Here is a 26648-nt window from a genome sequence, read left to right as displayed (position 1 = left end):
GCCCCTACAAGAGGTACCTAATTATCTGAATCATAAAAAATTAAACTACTTTGATTTAAAGGCCAATGACTATGTGATCAGTTCTACGGCTGTATCAAAACAGGTCGGGGGTCACCAGCAGTTCAACTATAATCAACTATTCAATCCCAGGACTTCCTGACCCATCGTGGGGCCAGGACTTTGGTTCTGTTGTTCTTCAAGGGATTCTCCAGCATCAGGAAATGTCTCCCCATGTTGCCAGGCCACCAGGAAGCAAAAAGGTTGCAGGCAAACATCAGGCCAAGGGAAGGACCAAAGCCATTTGCTGCTGACCATATCCCTATCCCTCACCCTACAATCCAGTTGGGTTGAAATATTGTCAGTTACTTGCTGGTCCTAAGCTTTGCCAGTAAAATTTTCCCGTCAGTTATCCCCATACTGGGGGACCCACCTCACCACCCAACTATCAGCCTCAATTCATACTTACCAGTCAAATCCTCCATCCTCCCTCTCCACTATTCAAATTCATTTGAAAACAAAAGTAGTATCTTTGTACCTTTAAAAAAAAAAAAAAAGAGGAAGTCTTCTGATGAAGATTTTTACATATACTTGCCTGATTTTAAGAATCTCCTGGAGTTCTTATTGATCACGCCAAACCTGGTAAATTAGCATCTAGGTAAGAGACCTAGAAATCTGTATTTTTAACAAGATCCTCAGGTAATCCATATGATGGGGCAAATTTGGAAAACAATCTGAAGGAAATGGGTATTTTGCTAACAGCTGTCTGTTAAGAAAATTCTAGACAGTTAGTCCCCAGTTCAAGCATAGACTGTGTCCCATTTCCAGTTGTTTGGACCTTGGAATGCATTTTCCTAATGAAACAAAGTAACAGTGTTAAGTTTTCTGGGCCAGCTTCAAAAACCTATTAAGTCTTGTTAACAGATCTAAAGTATAGTAAATACAATCCTTCATTTAAAGTATATTAAATACAATCCTTCATTTAAAGTATAGTAAATACAATCCTTCAATCACATTTCAAAAGTTGAAGCATAAAGTTGGCTATTTAGAATACATTTTTCTGTAAAGCTCTGAGAAGTGGTTAGGTTTACCAGCTATCCATAAATGCTTGTTAAGCCCATAATAAGCCAAACGCAGCTATCAAAATGTGAATATAAACATGAGGTTGGTGTCCTCAAAGCAAAAGATAATGAGAGGGAGAAATGGTATGTCTTCTTCTCTGGGCATAGGAAACACAGGCAAACTTTGACATTCTTACCCTCTCTGCCTTTACAACAATCTCTGGTCTCCCAGTGGCCAAAGACTGCCCAGGTGCCAAGGATTTACGTGTTATCCATGACTCTCTACTAAAGTATCAGCTTGCACATCCTTGCCCTGAGCTGTCCTTCCCCAAATTACCTATCGTCCCTCCAAAATTCAGTCAAACTCTCGTTTCCATAATTTGGTTCCATCCTATCTTTTTCAGCTTATCTCTCCCATTACTCCCTTATACCTAGTAAATGGAATCATCCTTTGGTTCCCAAATATGGCTAACCTTATCCTCTCTGTATCTTTGTTTCTGCTATTTTGGGGTACAATGTATCTCACCAAAAACCCATCCCTTTCAACCCAAAGCCAAGTCATGATGCCATCTCACAGCGCTGAAGGCTTCTCATAGCCCACCAGCCAGAAGTGACTCCTTTCACTGGGATTTCACAGCACAATCTATGTGTACCTCTTCTAAAGCTTTAGCCACAATATATATTGAGATATAGTTATTTGTGAGGGCTTTTTTACCTTTCCCATTGGGTTTTAAGTTTCTTGGGAATATTTTGGGGAGTATCTAATCAAGTAACATGGATTATATTAAGTATGCATATGTTATATGCATAACAGAAATCCTACAAAGTGGATGTATCATATAATTATTTGATTTATCCTGCTCAAAAATAAGTTACAAGAGGACTGGAACCTGTGTCATATTCACCACAAAAATGTTCTGCATATAGCATTTTCTCAATAAACATTTGTTGAATCAGTTAAGTGCTATTATTCACTTTTTATGAAGAAATTGAGCCTCAGAAGAGTGGTGACCTAACAGTCCTACTGCCTGGGTTCATCCAAATTCCAGAATCTAACATTTGTGTAACCTTGAGCACATTGGTTACCTCTCTGAACCTCGGTTTTCTCATCTGATCTTTCTCATTGATATCCATCTCATGTACGCAGATCAAATGAGATAATGTGTATAAAGCCCTTGACAATGGGGCTGGCATATAGTACGTGTGTGGTGAATTCTTAAATTGCAAATGTGAGAGTCTCCGAAACCCTCATACTTCCCTAGGAAAAGGGCCCTGTGTTACCCTGACCAACATCAATGTACCTAACACGGTTCATCACCCACAACAGAGGTTCAACAAGTCTGGCCACTGAATTTCCTCAGCACTCTCATCTTTTTTAAGATTTTATTTATTTATTTGACAGACAGAGATCACAAGTAGGCAGAGAGGCAGGCAGAGAGAAAGGGAGGAAGCAGTCTCCCTGCTGAGCAGAGAGCTCGATGCGGGGCTCGATCCCAGGACCCTGGGATCATGACCTGAGCTGAAAGCAGAGGCTTTAACCCACTGAGCCACCCAGGTGGCCCCTCAGCACTCTCATCTTAACCAAAAATTAGAAGAAAACCATTCAACACAGTTAATGTACACCCAGAAGTCTCTTAACCCTCCAGGTGAATTTGTATTTTAAAAGAAGCTGTTGAGCCTAAATACATTTCTAAATGGTGAAAAGGTATGTAACAAATGGGAACCAGACATCTCAGACCTTCTAGAGAAGGCATCTGTGAGCAGTGGTCTCCATGCTGGCTCCATGCAGACTCCATGAGCCTGACGGCTCAGTGGCCCGATAACTTCTTGAAAAACAGGGCTATATGATATGTGACACTCTTGATTGCCTGGCATGATGCCCAACAAAGAGTAAACAAATAGCCAACACATATTTATTGAGTAAATTAACTTCTTCCGGTTTGTAATCCTCACCCTGCACTTAGGTGATTCCGTTTCTCTTTATGACCAACATAAAAATCAATCATGATGACTGATGTTTTGAGAAGGAGGAAGTGAATGGTTTACTCAAGCACCATCGCTTCGGGAAACTAGTCCCACAAACACAAATATTTTATTAGATAGTCACACAGAGTGTAGATAATCCTTTTCTAATGAAGGATTCAGCCTGTGTCAATTCAGTGCAGCTCAAAAGGATAATATCTAAGAAATGAAAGTTGTTCTCAGTCAGTGATACCTCATCTAATGAAGACCTTGAGAGTGAACTTCCTTTATTTAAAAAAAATACATATTTTAACAAAATCATCATAAATTACTCCAAGGACTGCTGTATTTCATATGGCTTTCATGTGCATTTATGAGTGTGTATGTTTGGCACAGAGTAAAACACCTCACACACAGCTGTTTATTTGCACAGGAGTGACCCAATGCTTCACAACAAAATTAGAGCCTAGTTTCTTCTTTCTACATCTCCTTTCCCCTCCGTTCCAACTCTTTACCCACCTGGAAACCAAATATGCTTTCACTATTTAATCTCTGTCCCTTTTTAAACAGGAAGGGCTCTGACCTCAATGACTTAGGATTAAATATATAATCACTGCAGAGCTAGAAAATACAAATAAACAAAAAGGAGAAATTAAAAATTACTCAAGCTCCACTTGCCAGAGATTATCATCATTACTATTTTGGTGGGGGCAGGGCGCCTGGCTGCCTCAACTGGAAGAGCATGTGGCTCCTGATCTGGGGGGTCAGGGGTTCAAGCCCCACGTTAGGTATAGAGAGTACTTATACACATGAACTTAAAAAAAAAATTTTGGTGGGTTTTCTGGAGACATTTTTCTCTGAGGTTTTTACATATATATTTAACCTACATTTTCATTTATAGTATATCTGATCGTTCCACTTCAATGAATCTTCTATAATATGCATGATTAAATTATTTATTTATTTTTAGGTTTGCCTGTCAACAGAATGGAGGAGCAGAATAAACTGGAACAGGGAGAAACTTGAGAAAGAGAACCAGAAAGGAGAATTTTGCAATACCCTGAGTAAGACTTTATGGAGGCAGCAGTTTAGCCAGTGACAAAGGGAGAGGAGAAGACAGATTTAGGATAAAGAATCAATAGGCTTGTTGATGGCTTGGGGAGTAAAGACAGAGAAGCCAGGAAGGGCACCCATGATTCTGCGTTGGGGGCCTGGGCCTAGGGAAAGCAGAGTTAGGGGTTAGGGCTAAGCAGGATCAGTTCTGGACAGTCAGCAGTCAGCATTTTTCTGACTATAAGTAACGGAACACCCAATGACATGGGCTTAAATAAAGCTTATTTTTCTTTTAAAACAGGTCTGGAGACAGCTGATTCCAGGGTTGATGTAGGGGCCCAACAGTGGCATGAAGGGTCTAGACTATTGTGGTGTTTCTGCTCTAACGCCATAGAATGGAGCCGTATCTTAAGGCGGCTACTGCATTCAAGGGAGTACTGCCGTCTCCCTGCAAGAGGCTATCAGAAGTCTGTCGTGGCTTCCGAACCATGACTCATCCCCAGGCTGGTAGGGTTCTGTCGTCAAGGAAGAATGGAGAGTGCCTGCTGGGGACGCATCCAGCAGAGTCTGCCCAGCTTTGTGAACACTGAGATCTCTGACACCCAAGAGGAGCTCTCCGGTATGCTGTCTGAAGCCATGCCCAGAGGACTGCCTCTGAGCTGTGGAGCCGGAGAGGAGGTTGTAGAGTTGTGATGGGACCAACCGCCCGAGAATGTGGTGAGGACAGAGACAAGCCTGAGGGGCAAGGCTCAAGGAACAGGGCAGAAAAATGAGACTAAGCACGAGCTTGGGGGAAAAAGAAAGAATGTATAAATGCAAGGAAGAAGGAAAACCAGGAGGGACTATTATTATCATAGAATGAACAGAAAGAGAGTTGGGTTTATTTGTTTGTTTGTTTGTTTGTTTTTAACTTTTTGAGGAAAAGGAAGCTATCAATAATGTCAGATGCCACAGGGAGACCGGGTAAGTGGAAAAGGTCCCCTGGAGGTGACAATTGGAGAGTTACTGGTAACTCTCTAATTGATAAGAGCAGAAGCCAGATCATGGAAGAATGAGGAGTGACCAGAGAAGAGGAAACCAGAAATGGCTAAGCTAGCCTTCTGTCTGTTAAGGATTTAAAAAAAAAAAAAAAAAGGCTACAGAATAGTTGCTAGAAAGGGAATCACTGTGTAGGATATAATATTTTTCTTACTATTAGGAGAGATTTGGGATGCCTGGGTCTCTCAGTTGGTTAAGCGACTCACTCTTGATTTTGGTTCAGGTCATGATCTCAGGGTTGTGGGATCGAGACCTGCACTGGGCTCCAAGCTCAGTGTGGACTCTGCCTGTCCCTCTCACTCTGCTCCTCCCCCACTCATGCTCTCTCTCTCTCAAATAAATAAAATCTAAAAATATATATATTAGGAGAGATTTGAGCATAATTCTATGATGAAGAGTTGTAACAGGGGAAGGAAACTAAATTTAAGAAAGAGAGAGTCCTAGGGCATAGTGATAACAAAGGAGGAAAGACGGTCACTGTGAGGCACTGCTTTAGTCCTCAAATAGCATGAGGAGGAGCGTGATCTCAAAAGACAATAGAGGGAGGGCACCTGGGTGGCTTAGTCAGTTAAGTGTCTGCCTTCAGCTTAGCTCATGATCTCAGGGTCCTGGGATCGAGCCCCGCATCGGGCTCCCTGCTCAGTGGGGAGCCTGCTTCTCCCCTCTCCCTCAGTCCCCTGGCTTGTGCTCTTTCTCACTCTATCTCAAATAAATAAATAAAATTTAAAAACAAAAGATAACAGAGGGGCAGAAAACTGTAAAGCCATGTAGCCACATCTCAAAAGGTTTAGGAAAAGTTTAGATGTGGCAGCAAGGAGCTAGAATGCCGACAGCACTTCCAGAAAGGAAGCACATTCTACCTAAGATGACTACAAGCAAAACTGTCCTGCGGCAGAGCTGAGTGTTCCGAAGGTAAAGATGGAGCAAAGTGGTTGAGGATGTGGTGCAGTTTGATTATAAGAAGACATGATCCTAAGAAACACAGGGGAAAGGGCTAGAGGAGAAGTCCTCAGGAGCGATGAGAGATGGCAGAGACAAAGACATGCCAAACTAAGTAGGGAGGGGGATGACCAGAAGCAGAGGGCTGGTGACAGCTTACAGCAATGGTGGCAATGATTGGCATCCACGCTCTGCGGAATGCCAGTGTAGGGTCAGCTGTCACTTTTTTCTCATAGAATGTTAGAGAGATGCTATCACAGGAGATACATGAGGAAATGGGAACCATGTCTGCAAAGGTCCTGTACACCCAACACTTGGCAAAAAGAAAGCATCCTATCTTTGGAAAAGAATATGTGGGGCCAGCTACCAAATAGTAAATGTCCTAATAAGAGGGTCTCTTGTTTTAAGTTTTAGCCTAGGACCCCAAAACTCAGTTTTTGGTTATAACAGTCTCCCCACCCCCATTCATTGGACTCAACATTACTGAGTTCATACTACATGCCAACACCTTGCTAGACCATTTTTTTTCTTTAAAAAGATTTTATTTATTTATTTGACAGACAGAGATCACAAGTAGGCAGAGAGGTCGGCAGAGAGAGTGGGGGGAAGCAGGCTCCCTGCTGAGCAGAGAGCCCGATGCGGGGCTCAATCCCAGGACCCTGAGATCATGACCTGAGCTAAAGGCAGAGGCTTAACCCACTGAGCCACTCAGGTGCCCTAGACCTTTTTTTTTTTTAATTAACATAGATCATCCATGCCTTTAAGGAGTTAATAATCTCCCAAAATATGTACTCTGAGTTCTGAGAAACTGAATTTGAAACGAAATTAAAAGTATGTGTTGGAGCAGTGCTTCTCAAACATGAATAACCTTGGGATCGTATGGAAATGCAGATTGTGACTCAGTAGATCTGATTCAATAGAGCCTGAGATTTTACATATCTAACAAGTTTCCAGGTGATGCTCATGTTGCTGGCCCATGGGACACACTTGGGTTACCAAGGAGCTAAAGACTAGCAAAAAGAGACTTTGCTTCACCTTTTCTATCTACACTGACCTGTGAAGTCCTGAGAAGCTTCCCTCTTTTCCTTGCTAATTCTCCTACCCATGCATTTTTCTAATAAAAAGGTGGGGAGGGGATAGAAAACCTCACAAAGGGCTTTTTCTCCCAAGCAACTATTAGCTACACACACTGCTTTCGTGAACATGTCAAACATCTATCTCATGTGATTAAATACTTCTGTGGAACCTCTAATATTTCAAACAGGGCACCTAGATATTCAGTAAAAGAATAAGAGACTGGGAACAGCAATTAATTCTAGTTATGCCATATGGCAGTATAGAACACTGGCTGGAACCTGAAAACTCAATTTCACAAGAGCTTTACTTATTCTGAATTTTAATCATTGTAGGATCAGCAAACATATGCCTACCAACCTGCTCCATTTACACAAAATTCTGAAGAATAATCACACTGCACACTCAAAAATGATTGGTTTTTCCCACATGGACTTAAAATTTCTCTCCTAACAGGTTCTCAAAATAAAGTAGCTGCTGACAGCTCCAGTTTAAACTCCCCGTTAAACAAAAGTCTTCAAACAGTTCTTCTTTTAATGAATAAAACCCCTGGCTTTTCATTTCATCATCAGGTCACAATTTTGCATTAAGTATAATTATTTCTGGTTCTGGAATCCCCAGTCCTGGGACTGGTTCAGGTGCTGGCTCCCCAGCCCCGTGGACTCCCTCCATCATGCCTGTCACTGCTGAGGCGCCCATTCCACCACACACTCTCCATTTCACCTCTCTCCAGAATGGAGACATTATCATTTTCAACACATACTCCATTCCCTGTCTTCTTAGAGCTAAGATACTTTCATCTCCTGTACATCTAATAATTTCAAGATAAGGACAGAAAAATCAGTTCTTGTTCTGTGAACTTTTGTCTCCAGTGCTTGAGAGACTATCCTAATATCCCCTGAACATGTTTTAGTGATAACATTTACTGCACTAGGGCCAAAATGATTTTCTGCCACTTTCAATTCTAGTTCAATAAAAGAATAAGAGCTTTGTTTCTAACCTCTGTCATTTTTAATACCATAAAGTGATTTTAAAAATGTAAAATTGAGTTCCATCTCCTACTGGACTACCAATCTCATATTAGCTTTCCTTTTATCAAATTTATGAGAAAAGTCAGAAATTGCTTTTCCTTAAAAAAAAAATCAAAATTTCAGAATCTCCTGGGCAGAATGCTTGAATTGAATTTCAGCACTCCATAATTGCTGGCCTAGAAGTTTTAAAGAAGTATAAAAGTTAGCTAGTTATAGCAAGAATAACAAACTGGAAGATTATCCTTTAGTTCACTTAAAGTAACAAAGATAATGTTATTCCTAGAAAAATTACCACCCTTAAAAACCCCAAATAAGAGGACACCTGGGTGGCTCAGTTGGTTGGACAACTGCCTTTGGCTCAGGTCATGATCCCGGAGTCCTGGGATCGAGTCCCGCATCGGGCTCCCAGCTCCACGGGGAGTCTGCTTCTCTCTCTGACCTTCTCCTTGCTCATGTTCTCTCTCACTGTCTCTCTCTCAAATAAATAAATAAATAAAATCTTTAAAAAAAGAAAAAAAAGCCCAAATAGGGTGCCTGGGTGGCTCAGTCGTTAGGCGCCTGCCTTTGGTTCAGGTCATAATCCCAGAGTCCTGGTATCGAGCCCCACATCAGGCTCCCTGCTTGGCAAGAAGGCTGCTTTCTCCCTCTCCCATTCCCCCTGCTTATGTTCCCTCTCTCACCGTGTCTCTCTGTCAAATAACTAAATAAAATCTTAAAAAAAAAAAAACCCAAATATGTTTATTAGATTTACAAATTGAAGAAGTCTATGGTTTTCTGAAACCACAGTGAATGAAATCCATGGTTTTTGAAATGTGAAGTCAAACAAAAAATATTTTTGCAACATTTATTAAGAAAATTTTCTAATAGGCATAAAAATGGAAAGAACTCCATATATACCTACAGCTTAGCCTCTATGATTCACATTTTGTTATATTTGCTTTATCACATATCCATCCATCCATTGTTCCATCCATCCATCCATGTAACTATGCACTCATCCATCCATCCACCCATCCATCTCTTTTTTTGATGCATTCCAAAATTTTAAATTAGAATACATTAGACATGAGTATACTCCATCCATAACCATTTTAGTATGCATATATAATTGACTAAACTTCAGTATTTGTTACAGTTCTTTAAAACAATAATCTTTTGAAATATGCCAATTCACTTTTTGTACTGGCTTAGCTAAGTGAACTAACCAACCAATTAAAATTCTAAATCCTAATCTTTTATTAATTCTATTAATTTGAGTAATTTCTTATATCCCAGATCTCTCACCAACAAAAGCACAAGGACACTCAATAGACACTTTCTAGTGTCAGTTACTAAAATGCAAAATGGACCTTGTGGGTTACGGCAGAATTCACAAATGAGAGAGAGACACTCACTAATATAACTTAGAGAAATAGCTAACTGGAGATTATGTGGACATAGAGTTTTCTGTAAATTATGATGAGAACCTCAACAAGGCTTACAAACTCAAGAGGGCACTTGAGTTGGAGCATTAAATAATAATACATCTTAAATAAACCACATTGTATCTACAATACAACAATCTGAAGCTGGACTTTTGAAGACTAGGTGACCTTAGGAACAAATTTGGCAACAAAGTACTAACATCAAATTGAAGTTTTCTTGGCTTTGGGAAGCCCTGGTATTACTGATTTGTAAACTCCCTAATAACTGACTACAGTAAGAGCTACCACAGGGAGAGAGCTGTCTGTCCTTTATGAGCTGTTTGTTCCCCTACACTGATCTTCCTTTTTTTTTTTTTCCTCTCTCTCTCTCTCTCTCTCTCTCTCTCTCTCTCTCTCTTTCAGAAGATTGGCTCTGGAAGGGGCATCCTTTGAAGCCTGAAGAATCAAAGCTATTGCAAAACACTGCTGAGAGTTTTGAAAGAAATATGAAGAAACTACATTGGACCTGGGGCGATAGGCTAAGATCTTCCCAAACAGGTCAGCAGTTGGTCTGTAAAATATTCCCATTGCCAAGGAGGCGGTGACATCTTGTGTAAATCAAAAACTAAAACCCTAAGATATCTCATTTCCATTTTAAATGCATGGGGGTTAAATATGGATATCTAGCACTCGAGAAGTTCCTGTGGGATTGATTTTTTTCCCCCGTCTTCTCTGAGCCCTTTGCTGAGCGTGATAAGTAGGACTGCATTTCATTACCAACCCTGCTAGCACTGCACTTTGGGGAGACTAGATGAGGCTACACAGTGGGGGAGAAGATCTGGCTTCCAAAGAAGAAATGATTCACATGGTGCTATTATAAAAACCCACTTTAAGCCCAACTCATTTTCAATAGAATCGTGAAATAAAATAAAATCCCAAGGAAATGAAATTTCCTGTATCATTTTCCAATTAAAAAAAAATCATAGCAACACCATAAAAGAAATCAAATAGAGGTGTCAAACTTTGGTTGGTAATGTTTTTATTTTTGTAACACTTAGGAAAAAAGTAATTCCAGCAAACATGTTGGGTAACCCAACTTCCAAAGAAAATATAAGATCATCATTAGGGGAATCTTCAATTTGATCAGTCAGGGTTATAGAAATAATATCAGAACAAAGAGTTTGGCTCCTGACAGCTGACCCAGTGCTCTTATATTTTTCTCTTTGCTCTAGTTTCACGAAGTGGCTACAGGATGGGTTTATATCCGAAATAAGAGAAAACAAGCAAATTAGAGAAAAACCACGATCAGGAAGGCTCCACACCACAAGGTCCTTGGAAATCCATAAATAGATGAATACTGGGAGGCATTTTTTTTCCCCCACAGTGGCTTTCCATAAGCAGAGGAAATAGTGCAGAGCTGGAATAAAAGACTAACTCCAGATAAAATGAAACTTAAAATCAAGACCAAAGCAATCATGATAAAATGAAGACAGTGATTTCATACAAATGATCTTTAGATACAAGGCATGAAATAAGAACCTCTCTTTATAGACAAATAGACAAGCTTCCTGTATTAAAAAATTGACAAAGGGTTTTCTGAGACCTTTCAGGACAAATCCATATTGAGTAGATAATAGGAATGTGCTCAAGCGATAACAATGGCTGTAATTCTATCAGGAGTAAAGCAAATTTCAGTGACCTAACTACATGGCTAAAGAATGTGCTCAGCTTACTATTCTAGTGGGTTAGTCCAACCTGAAGGGTGCAAGGTCACTTGCCTGCCTCCTAGGTCACATTTCAAAATTCCTTTCACTCTTGATAGACCATATTATTCTGTTTAAAGAGATCAGTACTTGGAATTGTTAATAAAATTTATTCATCTGTGTTTTTTAAATGTCTTTAAAAAAAAACCCTACCTGTTATTTACCATGAAAAACAACTAAAATATTATTATATACCAGAGTTACTTATATAAAAATTTTTAGGATAACCAAAGGGAGAAGCTTCCGCCCACTCATATCACAATAACCCAGTATAAAAGGGGAAAAAAATGGATCAATTTAATCTTGGATCTGGCACCAAACCCAAGATGACCTTCCTTTCCAGGTTAAGCCAAGGGACCAGAAGCGGGAAATATCCTATCAGTCTCTCCTGCAGAGCATTTCAGACTCAAAGAACACTAAATATAACCCCTCACTGCCAGATAAGTGTATCCCCAACAATCTTTTAACACAGTTGTGAACTCTCAACATACATTCACTGAATAACAGAACACTAGTACAGGAATTTGGCATACAGCTGATCGGTGATAGCCCTGAATTTGCTGCGGGGTTGTTTTCTTTCTTGGTTTAAGGATGGAAAGCAGGGATAGGACTGAGAAAGGAAGAAATGAAAAATTAACCTTCAAGATATGGTCAAATTATTGCTATGACTTCTGAGTCTTTTCAGAGCCATTGAAACTTAGATGGATTGTACAAGTATCTCCTCCTCTTTCTTTTTCTGAGTTGGTACTGGAACTCCAGTGTAGGTAGAATGAAACATCAGAAAGATGTTATAACTAAAATCACAAGTAACACAAATGTGCTAATAGCACATTATACCTTAGTTCTCTTCAAGCATGCTTCATTTGAATGAGTTTTCTTTTGTGGTATTTAAGCTCAATAACCAGCACTTATGAAAAGTCAAGCCCTTTATGAAATTAATGGTAATGATATTTACAGCACATTATTTTGAAACTCTTACTCCCAAGAGTTGTGTCAGACTAACATTTTGTTTCTCTTCCTATAAAACAAAGACATCTGATGATACATTCTTTTTTTTTTTTTTTTTTTTTTTTGACAGAGAGAGATCACAAGTAGGTGGAGAGGCAGGCAGAGAGAGAGGAAGGGAAGCAGGCTCCCTGCTGAGCAGAGAGCCCGATGTGGGGCTCCATCCCAGGACCATGGGATCATGACCTGAGCCGAAGGCAGAGGCTTTCACCCACTGAGTCACCCAGGCACCCCTGATACATTCTTTTTTAAAAAGAGAGAGCAGGGGTTGGGGGAAGGGTAGGGGAATAAGGGAAGAGAGAATCTCAAGCAGACTCCCCTACACTGAGTGCAGGGCCTGATGAGGGGCTCAACATGGGGCTCAATTTCACAACCCTGACTTCATGACCTGAGCCAAAATCGAGTTGGGTCCTCAACTGACTGAGCCACCCAGGTGTCCCTGATGATACATTCTTAAGCTAAATCCTGCTTTAAAGTTAAATCCATGTTAGGCTAGAAAGAAAAACTTGAACTTCCCAAAGAAAACGGAATTGTTTTTATGATATTTATATTAAAGTATCATGTTTCATGCAGAGCTATACACTAGCCACCCACAATGAGACACGTTCAAGATACTCTTTCAGCCTGTACATTAAACGTCCTGGGTTTTGCAGGTTTGTGCCATAATCCTATTACAGAAAGTTATTTCTTGATTTCATTCCCTTTCAATATGCCATAAATCTACCTGTCTCTTTTTGGAGCTCCGTTAAGTTTCACAGAAGGAAACAATACTCCAAGTTTGTTTCCATTGGCTCTGGCCTTCACTTCCAACAGTGAGCATAAACGACTAGTTGTTCCAAAACAGGCCATCAAGAAAGAATGTATCCCTACCTTAGTAATAAAAATATTCTATTTTCTTCATTCCTTCCCCCACTCTCAAGGTATTCTTGCTGTCAGATGGCCTCCCCAGAATGAAACTTTTAAGAAGTGCTCAACTGTTTCTGCAAACGCATGAGGCCGCCATCAAGCGTCTAAGGGCCGCTCCTGTCTGCTTCATTCCAGGTGTCCCACATCTGGCGCTGATCCTGCAGTGACCACCGTAATAAAACAGGAGGAGCCTGCACCTGGCTTTCATCCTAATCCTTCTCTGAAGAGCTCAATGAAAACTTGGACTCAGAATGTGAAAGCTGTTAGATTTTAGGGAGAAGGTTTAAATGAGGCTGTTGGAAGAAGAACAATGAATATCACAGCTCAGGACATGGAATACTACAAAAGAGCTTCACCTCCTCGGAATCATAGGAATTAACATCTTTTTTTTTTTTTTGCCTTACATGGAATACATTATCCTTCGCTGGTGATCCATGAAAGCAAAAAACAAAAAACAAAAAACAAAACAAACAAACCACACACACAAAACAACAACAACAACAAAAAACTAGTATGTAGATAGAGATACAGATACGATTTTTGTTTGTTTGTTATTTACGTCTGGGAGGAAAGAGAACAGTTAGGCTACTTGTGCTGAAAAGTACAAGTTGAGGAGCCCTTGGAGGACATCCATGACTCTTGACACAACTCTCTTTTCCTGGGGTCGGTCACACTAGACCACAGAAAGGTGGCAAACGGCACATTATAGCAACTGTGATGGAGTCAGATGCTTTGACTTTCGGCAATTCCATAGCCGTGGCGAACACCACTGAATTCTGAGTCAACATAAAAATTACAGCCAAGCCTCCAGAGTTTACCAAGAATCAGAGGCATGCTATTTTCACTATTGTCTACCCTCTTCCTTCTCAAGCAGCTCAACTTGAGGAAAGAATTAGAGGAACTAAAGCAAGAAAATAATAAAGAAAGAGTAGAAAGTTGTGTGTTTGTATGTAGGGGGAATATATACGTGTGTGTGTGTATACACACAGTATTTATATCTACCGACTGGCTTTCTCAGATTTCCTGCTTCAGGTTTCATACCTACCTTCAAGTAAGCCTGGAAGCATCAAATCATAATTTTAGATAGGTTCCTATCCCCCAAAAGTACCAAACCCTAAAATATCCTCGCTTTAATACAACTTTTTAAACAATTTCAGTGGTTCTTTCCATGTTACACAGCAACTTGCCATATACATTTAACTCTCAAGTTTGATGATTTCCAAATTTCTTTTCTCACCTGGCTTTTTGCCATGACATACAATGTCATACAACAAGAGTAAATGTGGCTGGTATTGTACAAGCTTTCAGTACCAATACATATAGCATATGATGCTGACCAGCCATAAACAGGACTACAGAAGCAATATGGCTGAAGAAGAGCATTCAGTAAAACAAGGGTTACATTAACCGGATGATGATTGAATGGGTGGATGTAAGGCAATTTCAAACAGCTTGCCAAAGAAAAGCCTCATTTTTCCATTTTCTGATACAGTATCTAATTTCTGGCTCCTCATTTCCTCCGTGATCTGATAATTATGAAATTCTAAATAAAGTGTCATCTTTCTTGCAACAAATCAATGAGCAGAAAGCTCCCATCAGATGTTTCCTAAAGCTCCTGCTGATTATTTCCTGAATTCTATCCCACAAACCACACAGCAAGTTCTTTGAGAACAAGGAAGCCTCTCCACCCCAAACACAGCTTCTTTTTGTGTGCATGTGTGCGCATGTGCATTTAATAAGTGATATGCAATTGATAACAAGTTACCCAAAAAAAAATCACCTTTTATTACCAATTTCAGATTGAAGTTTAGCCCTTTCCAAACACTGTGGTACAAATATGAGAAAGAAGAATTCCTCCTCATTGTACATTTGTTCATAAAGATGCAGTAGCATTTGCATTCCTTATCACAAATTTATACAGCAACACCACCATCACACAATTGTATTTTGGGCATCCCTCTCCCTTTCATGCAATTTGAAATAATGCCACCTTTATTCCTCAGGCAATCCTTATAATAATCTTGTAATACAAAGGTCAACTTGTGAAAATAAATTCTATGGGTTACTAAGGCTTCAGATGCACAAGTAAGCCTAAATTTATCTACTGATAAAGTAACATTATGGAGAAGTTTGTTTTAAACACTCTTCCAGCATACCAAAAATTACAGATATTCTCACTTCTGAAAAAAGCTCCCATCTTCTGCATTCTGTTTGTTTCAATTATTCAGGGCAACCCAGGCTGATAATTACAGAGTCCCCAGTTGCTGAGTAAAAGTGACGCTTAATTAGCCAGCAGGAAAGATCGATTAAGATCCAGCAGGGCATCTTGTGAGGTTGTCTCACATTTCTGGAGGGAATAGATTCTGGCTGTGCCCTTCCAAAAGACAAAATTCCCTGCTTCTAAGGAGTTTCAGTGAGGTTTCTAAAGTAGATGCTCAGATCAGTCAGACACACAAGTTAAATCCCAGTCATAACCCTAAAGATGTTCTCTCTTTTCCAAGAGTGCTTAGTCCAAACATTCTGAACCACATTGCCATAGGTTTGAGAAAGCTTAAAATAACATTCAACTTATCCCCAATTCTCGTTCAGTTGCTGTAACTCAAGCAAAAAGTGGCCAGGAAATATATTATAAAAGAAAATTAAAAAAAAAAAAAAGAAAAAAAAGAAAAGAAAATTTTTATTTTTTTTTTAATCTCCCTAGAAAGTATATGTATCTGCCAGATGCTCACATTCTAAAAGGAACAAATTAGGTCAGGACCTCTTATTTTAAAAAATCACTGAGTATGATACTCCAAGCCAGTCTGAGACTAAAACATTCCAATGTGGTCAAAGAATCAACTGAATAAGTATGGTTCAGGCTTTCTATCAGGGAAGGAGTTGTGGAAGTAAAATCAGAACCAAAAATTATAACAAAACCCAATTCTCTCGGGGAGCCTGGGTGGCTCAGTGGGTTATAGCCTTTGCCTTTGGCTCAGGGTCCTGGGATCAAGCCCCGCATCGGCCTTTCTGCCTACTTGTGATCTCTGCCTGTCAAATAAATAAATAAAATCTTAAAAAAAAATACTTAAAAAAATCAATTCTCTCTAACTGCCTAACATCTATCCTTTGGTAGTTTGGACAAGAATAAATGTTTAGCTTTTCACACATTTTGCAAAAACATTTAATAAAGATAAACATAACAATCTAAAGCTAAAAGCAGATTCGTTATCATAAGATACATAATTATGAAAATGTTTTTATTTTGGTAAGCTAGCTACACTAACCATGCCTGCCTACCTCCAATTCAACTTGGTAAAAAATTTATTAAGTCTCTGTCAAGGATAAAGAACTATGATAAGTGTGTCCTGCCTGGTTAATTGATACACTATGAAAGTAGATTTTACTGACTATGAATTCTTTCAAAGCTGACATGAAATGGACCCAGTTTATACAAACCTAGTTTTGACTTGCTGGAAGCCCCGTAGAATGTGGTCTCTGTGGTCCCTCGCAGTAGCACTGAGATTTTCATTCCGCAAACCTTCCCCCAAAAACTCCTCAGCATCTAAAAGAAAAAGAAAGTTGATCAACAGAAAAGAAGTAAAAATCTGAAGGATTAAGAAATGGGTATTATTTTCTGTTTAAAAATTTTAAAGTTGTAAAGCAATGTGTAGGTACTTAACACCACAGAACTGCATATTTACTAATGGATAAAACAGTAAATTTTATGTTATATATATTTGACCTGAATAAGAAATGAATAAAACTTTAAGTAGGACTATAAGCGATGTCTTCTGATGATCCAAGACCTTGCTATAAATTTGGGATGCTAATGCATTTACCAATCAAAAAAAAAAATAAGCATTTTCTAAACCATTCAAAGAAACGTGAAAATATTCATTATCTCTAATGGCAGAGGAAAGACTGTCAATCTCCTAACCCTATAAATATTACAAACCAGTCATAGAAGGTCACAGGCCAACAGAAACGAGAAAGAACCACCAGTAAATAGAGCTGAAATAAAAAATAGAGCTGAACTACAAAGTCCGGAACAAAAAGGGCAGGCATTCAAAGAAGAAAAATTAATTGGCAAATGCATCATCAATGAAAATGACAATGCAACCAAGTGAAGGAACTCACATGGAAAAGAAAAATGTGACCAAGAGAAGGAAACTGCAATTAATGTGAACATATATTATAAAATAGGGACATGATAGAAATATATAATATGAAACAAATCATGTTATGTTGAAAGAAGTGGGGGGCATCTAGATATTTTCAAAGGCAAAGTACATTGATAATGATTACAATTGCCAGAAATACCAGCTACATACTTTATTATGCAAAAAAGGGTTATTGTCCCTAAAAAGTATATAAATGACACAGTCAAAATTTCCCACCTCCAAAAGCAGTGCATACCATATACAACTGTGTCACATGTGCTATCAAAATAATGTTATGAATTTATACAGTTGGGTTACATAAGCATGGTAAAAAATCTGTTTTACATTCATTCCATTCAACACCACCAAAACAGCAACAACAACAAAACCCTAGATAACCATCACCAGTGCTTTTGATGAGGTATAAATTTCGAAAATTAACAATTTCACGGAAGACCACCATCAGCTTCCAAGACTTACATGGAAGTAATGTAGTCAAGAGACATTACTTAAAGGAACCCATTAAATGACAAATGCAAGAGATATGTCTTGCATTTGTCATTTAATGGGTTCCTTTAAAATCCTCTGAAGGCTAAAGAATGAAAAGATGGGAAGTTGAATTAAAAGATAAAAATAAACGCTACCCAAAATTGAATGAACACAAGAATACACCTATTAATAAAGGACAAGGACCCCATGATCATCTCAGTAGAGGCAGAAAAAGCATTTGACAAAATTCAAGATAAAAGATATGCAGCAAACTAAGAATAGAAGGAAACTTACTCAGTCTGATCAAAAGCAGCTACAAGAAAATCCCATAGCTAACATCATACTTAACAGTCAAAGACTGATGCTTTCCCTTTCTTTCTAGCATCAGGAACAAAACAAGGATGTCTGCTCTCACCCTGTATACTCAACATGATGCTGGTGCTACCCAGGGCAATTGCACAAGAAAATGAAATTAAGATAGTCCAGATTAGAAAAGAAGAAGTGCAACTATCTCTACTTGCAGATTATACAATATTATATATAGAAAACCCACTAAAGGGGTTTTTAGTCCCACATCGGGCTCCTTGCTCCGCAGGGAGCCTGCTTCTCCCTCTGACTCTTCCTTCCACTCTGTCTGCCTGTGCTCGCTCTCATTCACTCTCTCTCTGACAAATAAATAAATAAAATCTTTAAAAAAAAAAAAAAAAAAAAAAAAAGGGGTTTTTAGGAACCCACTAAAAAACTACTAGAACTAGGGCACCTGGGTGGCTCAGTGGGTTAAGCCGCTGCCTTCGGCTCAGGTCATGATCTCAGGGTCCTGGGATCGAGTCCCGCATCGGGCTCTCTGCTCAGCAGGGAGCCTGCTTCCCTCTCTCTCTCTCTGCCTGCCTCTCCATCTACTTGTGATTTCTCTCTGTCAAATAAATAAATAAAATCTTAAAAAAAAAAAAAACTACTAGAACTAATAAACAAATTCAGTAAGTTTGCAAGATACCAGATTAATAAAAAAAAAAAAAAGCTATAGAGTAACAATGAACAAAACAAAAATGAAATTAGAAAAAGTCCACCTAAAATTGCATAATACAGAATTAAATATTAGGGGCGCCTGGGTGGCTCAGTGGATTAAGCCGCTGCCTTCGGTTCAGGTCATGATCTCAGTGTCCTGGGATCGAGCCCCGCATCAGGCTCTTTGCTCAGCGGGAGCCTGCTTCCTCCTCTCTCTCTGCCTGACTCTCCGCCTACTTGTGATCTTTCTCTCTGTCAAATAAATTAATAAAATCTTTAAAAAAAAAAAAAAAGAAAGAAATTTAACAGAAGTGGCACAAGATTTAAACTGTCAAATAAATAAACAAAATCTTTTAAAAAAAATGAATGCTGTCAAAGATGTAGAAAAATTGGGGCTCTCATATTTTGCTGTTGGGAATGTAAAATGGTGTCACTGCTTTGTGAAACAGTCTTACAGTTCCTCAAAATGCTAAAGAGAGGGCTACCATATGACCCAGTAATTCCACTACTAGATATATACCCAAGAAAATGAAAACAAGCATTCATAGAAGCATTATTCCTTTTTTTTTTTTTAAGATTTTATTTATTTATTTGAGAGACAGAGAATGAGAGAGAGAACAAAAGGGGGGAGGGTCAGAGGAAGAAGCAGACTCCTCACTGAGCAAGGAGCCTGATGCGGGACTCAATCCTGGGACTCCAGGATTAGGACCTGAGGTGAAGGCAGCTGCTTAACCAACTGAGCCATCCAGGCATGCCATCAGCATTATTCTTAATAGCCCATATGTTCTTTCCCACTTGGGAAAGAACCCAAATGTCCATCAACTGATGAATGGATAAATAAAATGTGATATATCTGTACAATGAAATATTATTCACCAATAAAAAGAAATGAAATGCTGATATAAATCAATTTACATGAAATATACAGAATAGGCAAATCTATAAAACAGAAAGTAGATTAGTGGATGCCTACAGATGTAGGAGGGAGGGGGGTTGGGGAGTGAAGGCTAAGGATTTCAAGTTTTCTTTTTAGATAATGAAAATGATCCAAAATTTGCTGTAGTGATAATTGCAAAACTCTGTGAATATACTAAAAGCCACGAATTGTACACTTTAAAGGGCAGGTTGCATGATATATGAACTGTATCTCAATGAAGCTATTAAAAATGAAAGAAAGAAAGAAAAGAAAAGAATAGAAGGAAGGAAGGACGAATGAAAAACAACTGTACATATCTTTCTGAACTTTCAAAATTGAAGGAAAATGGAAACATCCTTCAAGGACTCAAACAAAAAAAATAATAAGTTGCCTACAAACGACCAAGTCAAAATGGCCTCTCCACAAAATAAGCATCAGAAGATGAAAGCTTTACAGAGTTTTATAGGAAAAATTCTGTGTTTAAGAATAAAATAAAGTCAGAACTTAATATTAAAAAGAGTAAACAAACTCCTCCACACCTAGACATTGAAAACACACTCCTACATATGTCATGGGTCAGAGAGGAAACATAAAACTACAATTACAACCTACCAAGAGGATAGACTGAATAAAATATTATAAGATATAACCGGCATTCAGCAACACAGAAGAAAGATAAATTAAGGAGTCAATCCCATTTACAATTGCACCCAAAACCATAAGATACCAAGGAATAAACCTAACCAAAGAGGCAAAGAATCTGTACTCAGAAAACTATAAAGTACTCATGAAAGAGATTGAGGAAGACACAAAGAAATGGAAAAACATTACATGCTCAGGGATTGGAAGAACAAATATTGTGAAAATGTCTATGCTACCTAAAACAATCTATACATTTAATGCAATCCCTATCAAAATACTATCAATTTTTTTCAAAGAAATTTAATAAATAATCCTAAAATTTATATGGAACCAGAAAAGACCCCGAATAGCCAGAGGAACGTTAAAAAAGAAAGCCAAAGTTGGTGGCATCACAATTCCAGACTTCAAACTCTATTACAAAGCTGTAATAATCAAGACAGTATGGTACTGGCATAAAAACAGACACATAGATCAAAGGAACAGAATAGAGAGCCCAGAAATAGACCTTAAACTTTATGGTCAACTAATCTTCAACAAAGCAGGAAAGAAGGTCCAATGGAAAAAATGTTTCCTCAATAAATGGTATTGGAAATATTGGACAGCGACACGCAGAAAAATGAAACTAGACCATTTCCTTACACCACACACACAAAAAAGACTCAAAATGGATGAAACACAATGTCTCACATTGAGACAGGAATCCATCAAAATCCTTGAGGAGAACGCAGGCAGTAACCTCTTTGACCTCAGCCGCAGCAACTTCTTCTTAGAAACATTGCCAAAGGCAAGAGGAACAAGGGCAAAAATGAACTACTGGGACTTTATCAAAATCAAAAGCTTTTGCACAGCAAAGGAAACAGTCAACAAAACCAAAAGAACTGACAGAATGGGAGAAGATATTCACAAATGATGTATCAAATAAAGGGCTAGTATCCAAAAATCTATAAAGAACTTATCACACTCAACACCCAAAGAACAAATAAACCAATCAAGAAATGGGAAAAAGACATAACAGACATTTCTGCAAAGACATCCAGATGGCCAACAGACACATGAAAAAGTACTCAACAGCACTTGGCATCAGGGAAATACAAATCAAAACCACAAGGAGATACCACAAGTCAGAACGGCTAAAATTAACAAGTCAGGAAACGACAGATGTTGGCGAGGATGCAGAGAAAAGAGAACCCTCCTACACTGTTGGTGGGAACACAAGCTGGTGCAGCCACTCTGGAAAACAGTATGGAGGTTCCTCAAAAAGTTGAAAATAGAGCTACCCAATGACCGAGCAATCGCACTACTGGGTATATACCTAAAGATAAAAATGTAGTGATCCGAAGGGGCATGGGCACCTGAATATTTATAGCAGCAATGTCCACAAAAGCCAACTATAGAAAGAACCTAGATGTCCATCACTAGATGAATGGATAAAGATGGTGTGATATATATAATGGAATACTATGCAACCATCAAAAGAAATGAAATCTTGCCATTTGCAACAACATGGATGAAACTAGAGGGTATTATGCTGAGTGAAATAAGTCAATCAGAGAAAGACAATTACATGTTCTCTCTGATATGAGGAATTTGAGAGGCAGGCTAGGGAAGGAAAAAATAAAACAAGATGGGATCAGAATGGAGACAAACCATAAGAGACTCTTAATCTCAGGAAACAAACTGAGGGTTGCTGGGGGGTGGGGGAGTAGGAATAGGGTGGCTGGGTTATAGATACTGGGGAGGGTATGTGCTATGGTGTGTGTTGTGAAATGTGTAAACCTAATGATTCACAGACCTGTACCCCTGGGGCAAATGTTAATAAAAATAATTTTTTAAAAAGGTTATAACCAGCATTGTGCTGATAAATTCACAGACTTAAGTGTTTCCAGTATTAAATAAGATAAAAACACCAAACTCAAGAAATCAGAAAAAAGCAATAAAACAAGCCTATGGAAAATAGGAAGACAGAAACGATAAAGATAAAAACAGAATTAATAAATCAGAAGAGTGGCTAACAGTGCTCTATGAAGTCACAACCCTCTCATAAGGAAGAGAAAGAGCAGGTCAAGTGAAAGGGACTCTGGGAAATTCCCTCCCTCCCCTATGCCTTAATCACAAGCCCTTGGCTTTTATCTATTTATAAACTGTGATTTCATGTGAGACTTTAATTTTGAAAAAGGTTCCATTGTACAACTTAGTGGTTAAAAGCCACTGACCTTAAAAGCAGTGAAAAAAAAAGTATAAATTCTAAATAAGCATTTAAGGTGACTTTTCAGAGGTGAGGGGGAAATCCAATAAGTTGATAAAGTATTAGCGTACATAATCAAGGAAAAGGGAAAGAAAGCACAAATATACAGAACTGAAGCAGAATAAAAGGGAGCAACAACAAATACAGGATTTCTAATAAGATAATGAAACATTTTATAAAGTTGGTGAGATTTCAAGTTATTTTAATTTTCTTCTTCATGCTTTTATATAATCTGCATTTTATTATATTAGGTATCATTTTTCCCCTTAGAAAGTTTATTTTCAAAAATAAGGGCCTATGTAAACAAAATAAAATGCCAATGTAAATAAATTTGAAAACCGCTGTGAAACAATTGCCAAGAAAAATATAGATTTCTAAAACTGATATGAGAAATAGAAAACCTGAATCCTGAAAAATCTAATAACTAGGGAAAAGAAGAAAAGTTTGTCAAATTGTTAAAAAAAACAAAAACGAACAAACAAAAAATACCCAGTTCAGATTCATATAGTTGTATGGCTATCTTTCAAACTTTTAAGTAACAAATCATTCTCATTCAACATAAACTATCCCAGTGCACAGAAGGGAATGCTTCTTGGGATGCCTGAGCAGCTCAGAGAGTTAAGCGTCTGTCTTCAGCTCAGGTCATGGTCCCAGGGTCCTGGGATCGAGTCCCACATTGGGGTCCCTGCTCAGTGGGGAGCCTGCTTCTTCCTCTGGTTGCCACTCCCCTGCTTGTGCTCTCTCTGACAAATAAATAAATAAAATTTTTAAAAAAGAGAGAATGTTTCTTTAATCATTTGCTATAAGCCAGCATAACCCTAGGTCTAAAAGGGCATAAAAAGGGAATCAGTTTAAAGTTAATATAGAGGGGCATCTGGGTGGCTCTGTCATTAAGCGTCTGCCTTCAGCTCAAGTCATAATCCCAGAATTCTGGGATCGAGTCCCACATCAGGCTCCCTGCTCCACGGGAGGCCGCTTCTCCCTCTCCTACCCGCCCCTCTCCCCGCTTATGTTCCCTCTCTAACTGCATCTCCCTCTATCAAATAAATAAATAAAATCTTTAAAAAAATAAAGTTAATATAGATACAAAAATCCTAAGTAAAGTACTAGTAAGTCAGACTTAGCAGTACATTAAAATGAAATGTATCTTGGGAATTTAAAGATGTTTGAATATTATTGATGTATTATATATTTACTTAGTAGTTTAAAAAAGAGATCTATACAAGCAGGTTGATAAATGGCAAAACCTCGCCTGATGATATTTGATATTTATTATCTATTTGTGACAGAACTGTATGAAATAGAAGTAAAAGAATACCTACTTTATATATATATATATATATATGACATTTATGCCTGAAAAACCAAAGTTATTATCATTAAAGAACAAGACTGGTTTGTCAGCTTAGTAGTAGGAACTACTAATTAGTATTGTTCTGGAGAAAAAGAAGCTGAAGAAGGGAAAAAATTATCATTATGTCCAGATATTACAACCAAATGTACACAACCTTAAAACTATGAACTTGAAAAGTTTTAGGAATTTTAAGAATTTGGTAGGGTAGCCAGAAGGTAAATATTTTAAAAATCAGGAGCTTTTTGGGGTGCCTGGGTGGCTCAGTGGATTAAAGCCTCTGCTTTCCAGCCTGTATTGGGCTCTCTGCTCAGCAGGGAGCCTGTTTCCCTTCCTCTCTCTCTCTCTGCCTGCCTTTCTGCCTACTTGTGATCTCTGTCTGTCAAATAAATAAACAAAATCTTTTCTAAAAAATCAGTAGCTTTTTAGGTATAATAGAATAACTTGTGTTGGACTAACTTTTGTGCAGATAGGAACTGTCCACAAAATATTTAAAAACAACAATTTCAAGGCACCAAACAGTAGCCAAAAGCAGTCAGAAATTTAAAGATTTGATCCCTGAAAGAAAGGAACTATAGAGTGAGACCTGCATTTTTATAGCTTTTCATCTAAGGGTACAACCAGACCTTGTAAGGTGGAGTAGCTGAGAAGTAATGTCAGGCAAAGCTTAGTGTAATGTGGGACAACACCAAATGCCATTACTTAGATACATTTGGTGTCCCAGAAAAGCAGAAAGAGAATGGGTCCGAAAAAAAAAAAATCAAAAGAAAAAATAGTTTAAAATTTCCCAAGTTTGGTAAAAAAAATGTCAATTTACATATCTAAGAAGCTCAGCAGACATCAAATAAGATAAATACAAAGAAACTAAATGTAGGTACATTACAGTCATACTGCTAAAAACAAAATATAAAGAGAAAAATTTCAAAGACGACCGATAAAATAACCCATTATATATAGGAGAATAAGGATAGGAATAAAAGTGACTTTTCATCAAAAATAATGGAGGCCAGGGGCGCCTGGGTGGCTCAGTGGGTTAGGCCACTGCCTTCGGCTCAGCATGATCTCAGGGTCCTGGGATCGAGCCCCACATCAGGCTCTCTGTTCAGCAGGGAGCCTGCTTCCCTCTCTCTCTGCCTGCCTCTCCATCTACTTGTGATTTCTCTCTGTCATATAAATAAATAAAATCTTTAAAAAAAAAATGGAGGCCAGAAGACACTGGAATGACACCTTTAAAGTGCTGAAAAGAGAAAGAAAACAAAACAAAACCCATCAATCTGGAATTCTATATCCAGTAACAGCAGTCATCACAATGTGAAGGCAAAATAAAGACATTTTCCAGATAAATAAAAAAGGAGAAAATTTTTTGCTAGGGAACTTGCACTATAAGTAATCTAAAGGAAATTCATTGAGATGAAGGGCACAGGCACCAGTGGGAAACTCAGATCAACAGGAGCACCAAAATGTTATGTGAGTATATATAAAACATTATCACCTTTTCCCCCTTCTTCTTAATTTCTTCAAAAGAAAACTGGCAATTTAAAGCACAGACAAATACTACCTTTTGTAGTTTATAACATATGCACTTGTAAGATATATGGCAACAATAGAACAGAGGATGGGGAGGTGGATAAATGGAAGCCATTTAGTGTTATAATATTAACTCTAAGTGGACCGTGACAAGTTTAGGATATTGTAATCACTAGAGCAAAAGTAACAAACAAAATAAAAGAAAGAGGTACAGATTTTAAAAACAGAGAAATTGGAATACCAAAAAGCATCTGACTAATTTTTAACAAGGCAATTGTAACCCAAAACTGTGGCAATTAGAAAAAGCAAATGGTAGACCCTAAATCTATTCATTACAATAATTATATTAGATGTAAATGAACTAAACACTTTAATTAAAAAGCAGAGAATGTTTGGGGTGTCTGGGTGGCTCAGTCAGTTAAACGTTGGATTCTTGATCTCAGGGTCTTGAGTTCAAACCCTACACTGGGCTCCACATGCCCAGTGTGGAACCTAATTAAAAAAAAAAAAGGGGGGGGGCGCCTGGGTGGCTCAGTGGGTTAAGCCGCTGCCTTTGGCTCAGGTCATGATCTCAGGGTGCTGGGATCGAATCCCACATCGGGCTCTCTGCTTAGCAGGGAGCCTGCTTCCTCCTCTCTCTCTCTGTCCGCCTCTCTGCCTACTTTTGATCTCTGTCAAATAAATAAATAAAATCTTAAAAAAAAAAAAAAGAGGATGTTTGACTGAGTAAAACGCAATTATATGCTGTCTATGAGAAACATACTTCAAATATAAAGCCACAAATGACTGAAAAGAATGGAAGTGACAAAGAAGCAAACAGCTAACATAAGGATGGCAATTTTAATTTCAGACAAAGTAGACTTCAAGAACAAGAGTATTACCAGGGATAAATAAGGATATTCATTATCCTTAAGGGCCAAGTCATAAGGAAGATATAATCATAGATGTATACACACATAACAACAGAACTACAGAATACTTGAGGAAAACTTCTACAGGACAAAAGTGAGGAAAATATATGTCTGCAATCATAGCTGGGGATTCTACCACCACCTCTTTCAGAAACTAAAACAACAACTAGACAAATAATCACTAAAGAGAT

General features: G+C 38.3%; 1 protein-coding gene across 1 annotated transcript in view; it reads right to left on the bottom strand.

Moving 5' to 3' along the window:
* SKAP1 (src kinase associated phosphoprotein 1) overlaps positions 1–26648 on the bottom strand; it is a 277591-nt gene that overhangs the window by 227877 nt on the left and 23066 nt on the right. Inside the window, exon 2 of the mRNA XM_082704834.1 lies at positions 16668–16773. Within this exon, the coding sequence (XP_082560960.1) occupies positions 16668–16773 (106 nt within the window). The remainder of the gene's footprint in view (positions 1–16667; positions 16774–26648) is intronic.

The sequence above is a fragment of the Mustela nivalis genome (genome assembly GCF_964662115.1).
Source record: "Mustela nivalis genome assembly, chromosome: 17".
NCBI classification, from domain to species: domain Eukaryota; kingdom Metazoa; phylum Chordata; class Mammalia; order Carnivora; family Mustelidae; genus Mustela; species Mustela nivalis.
The sequence above is the reverse complement of the archived record's forward strand: the minus strand, read 5'-3'. Positions and strand labels throughout refer to the sequence as shown.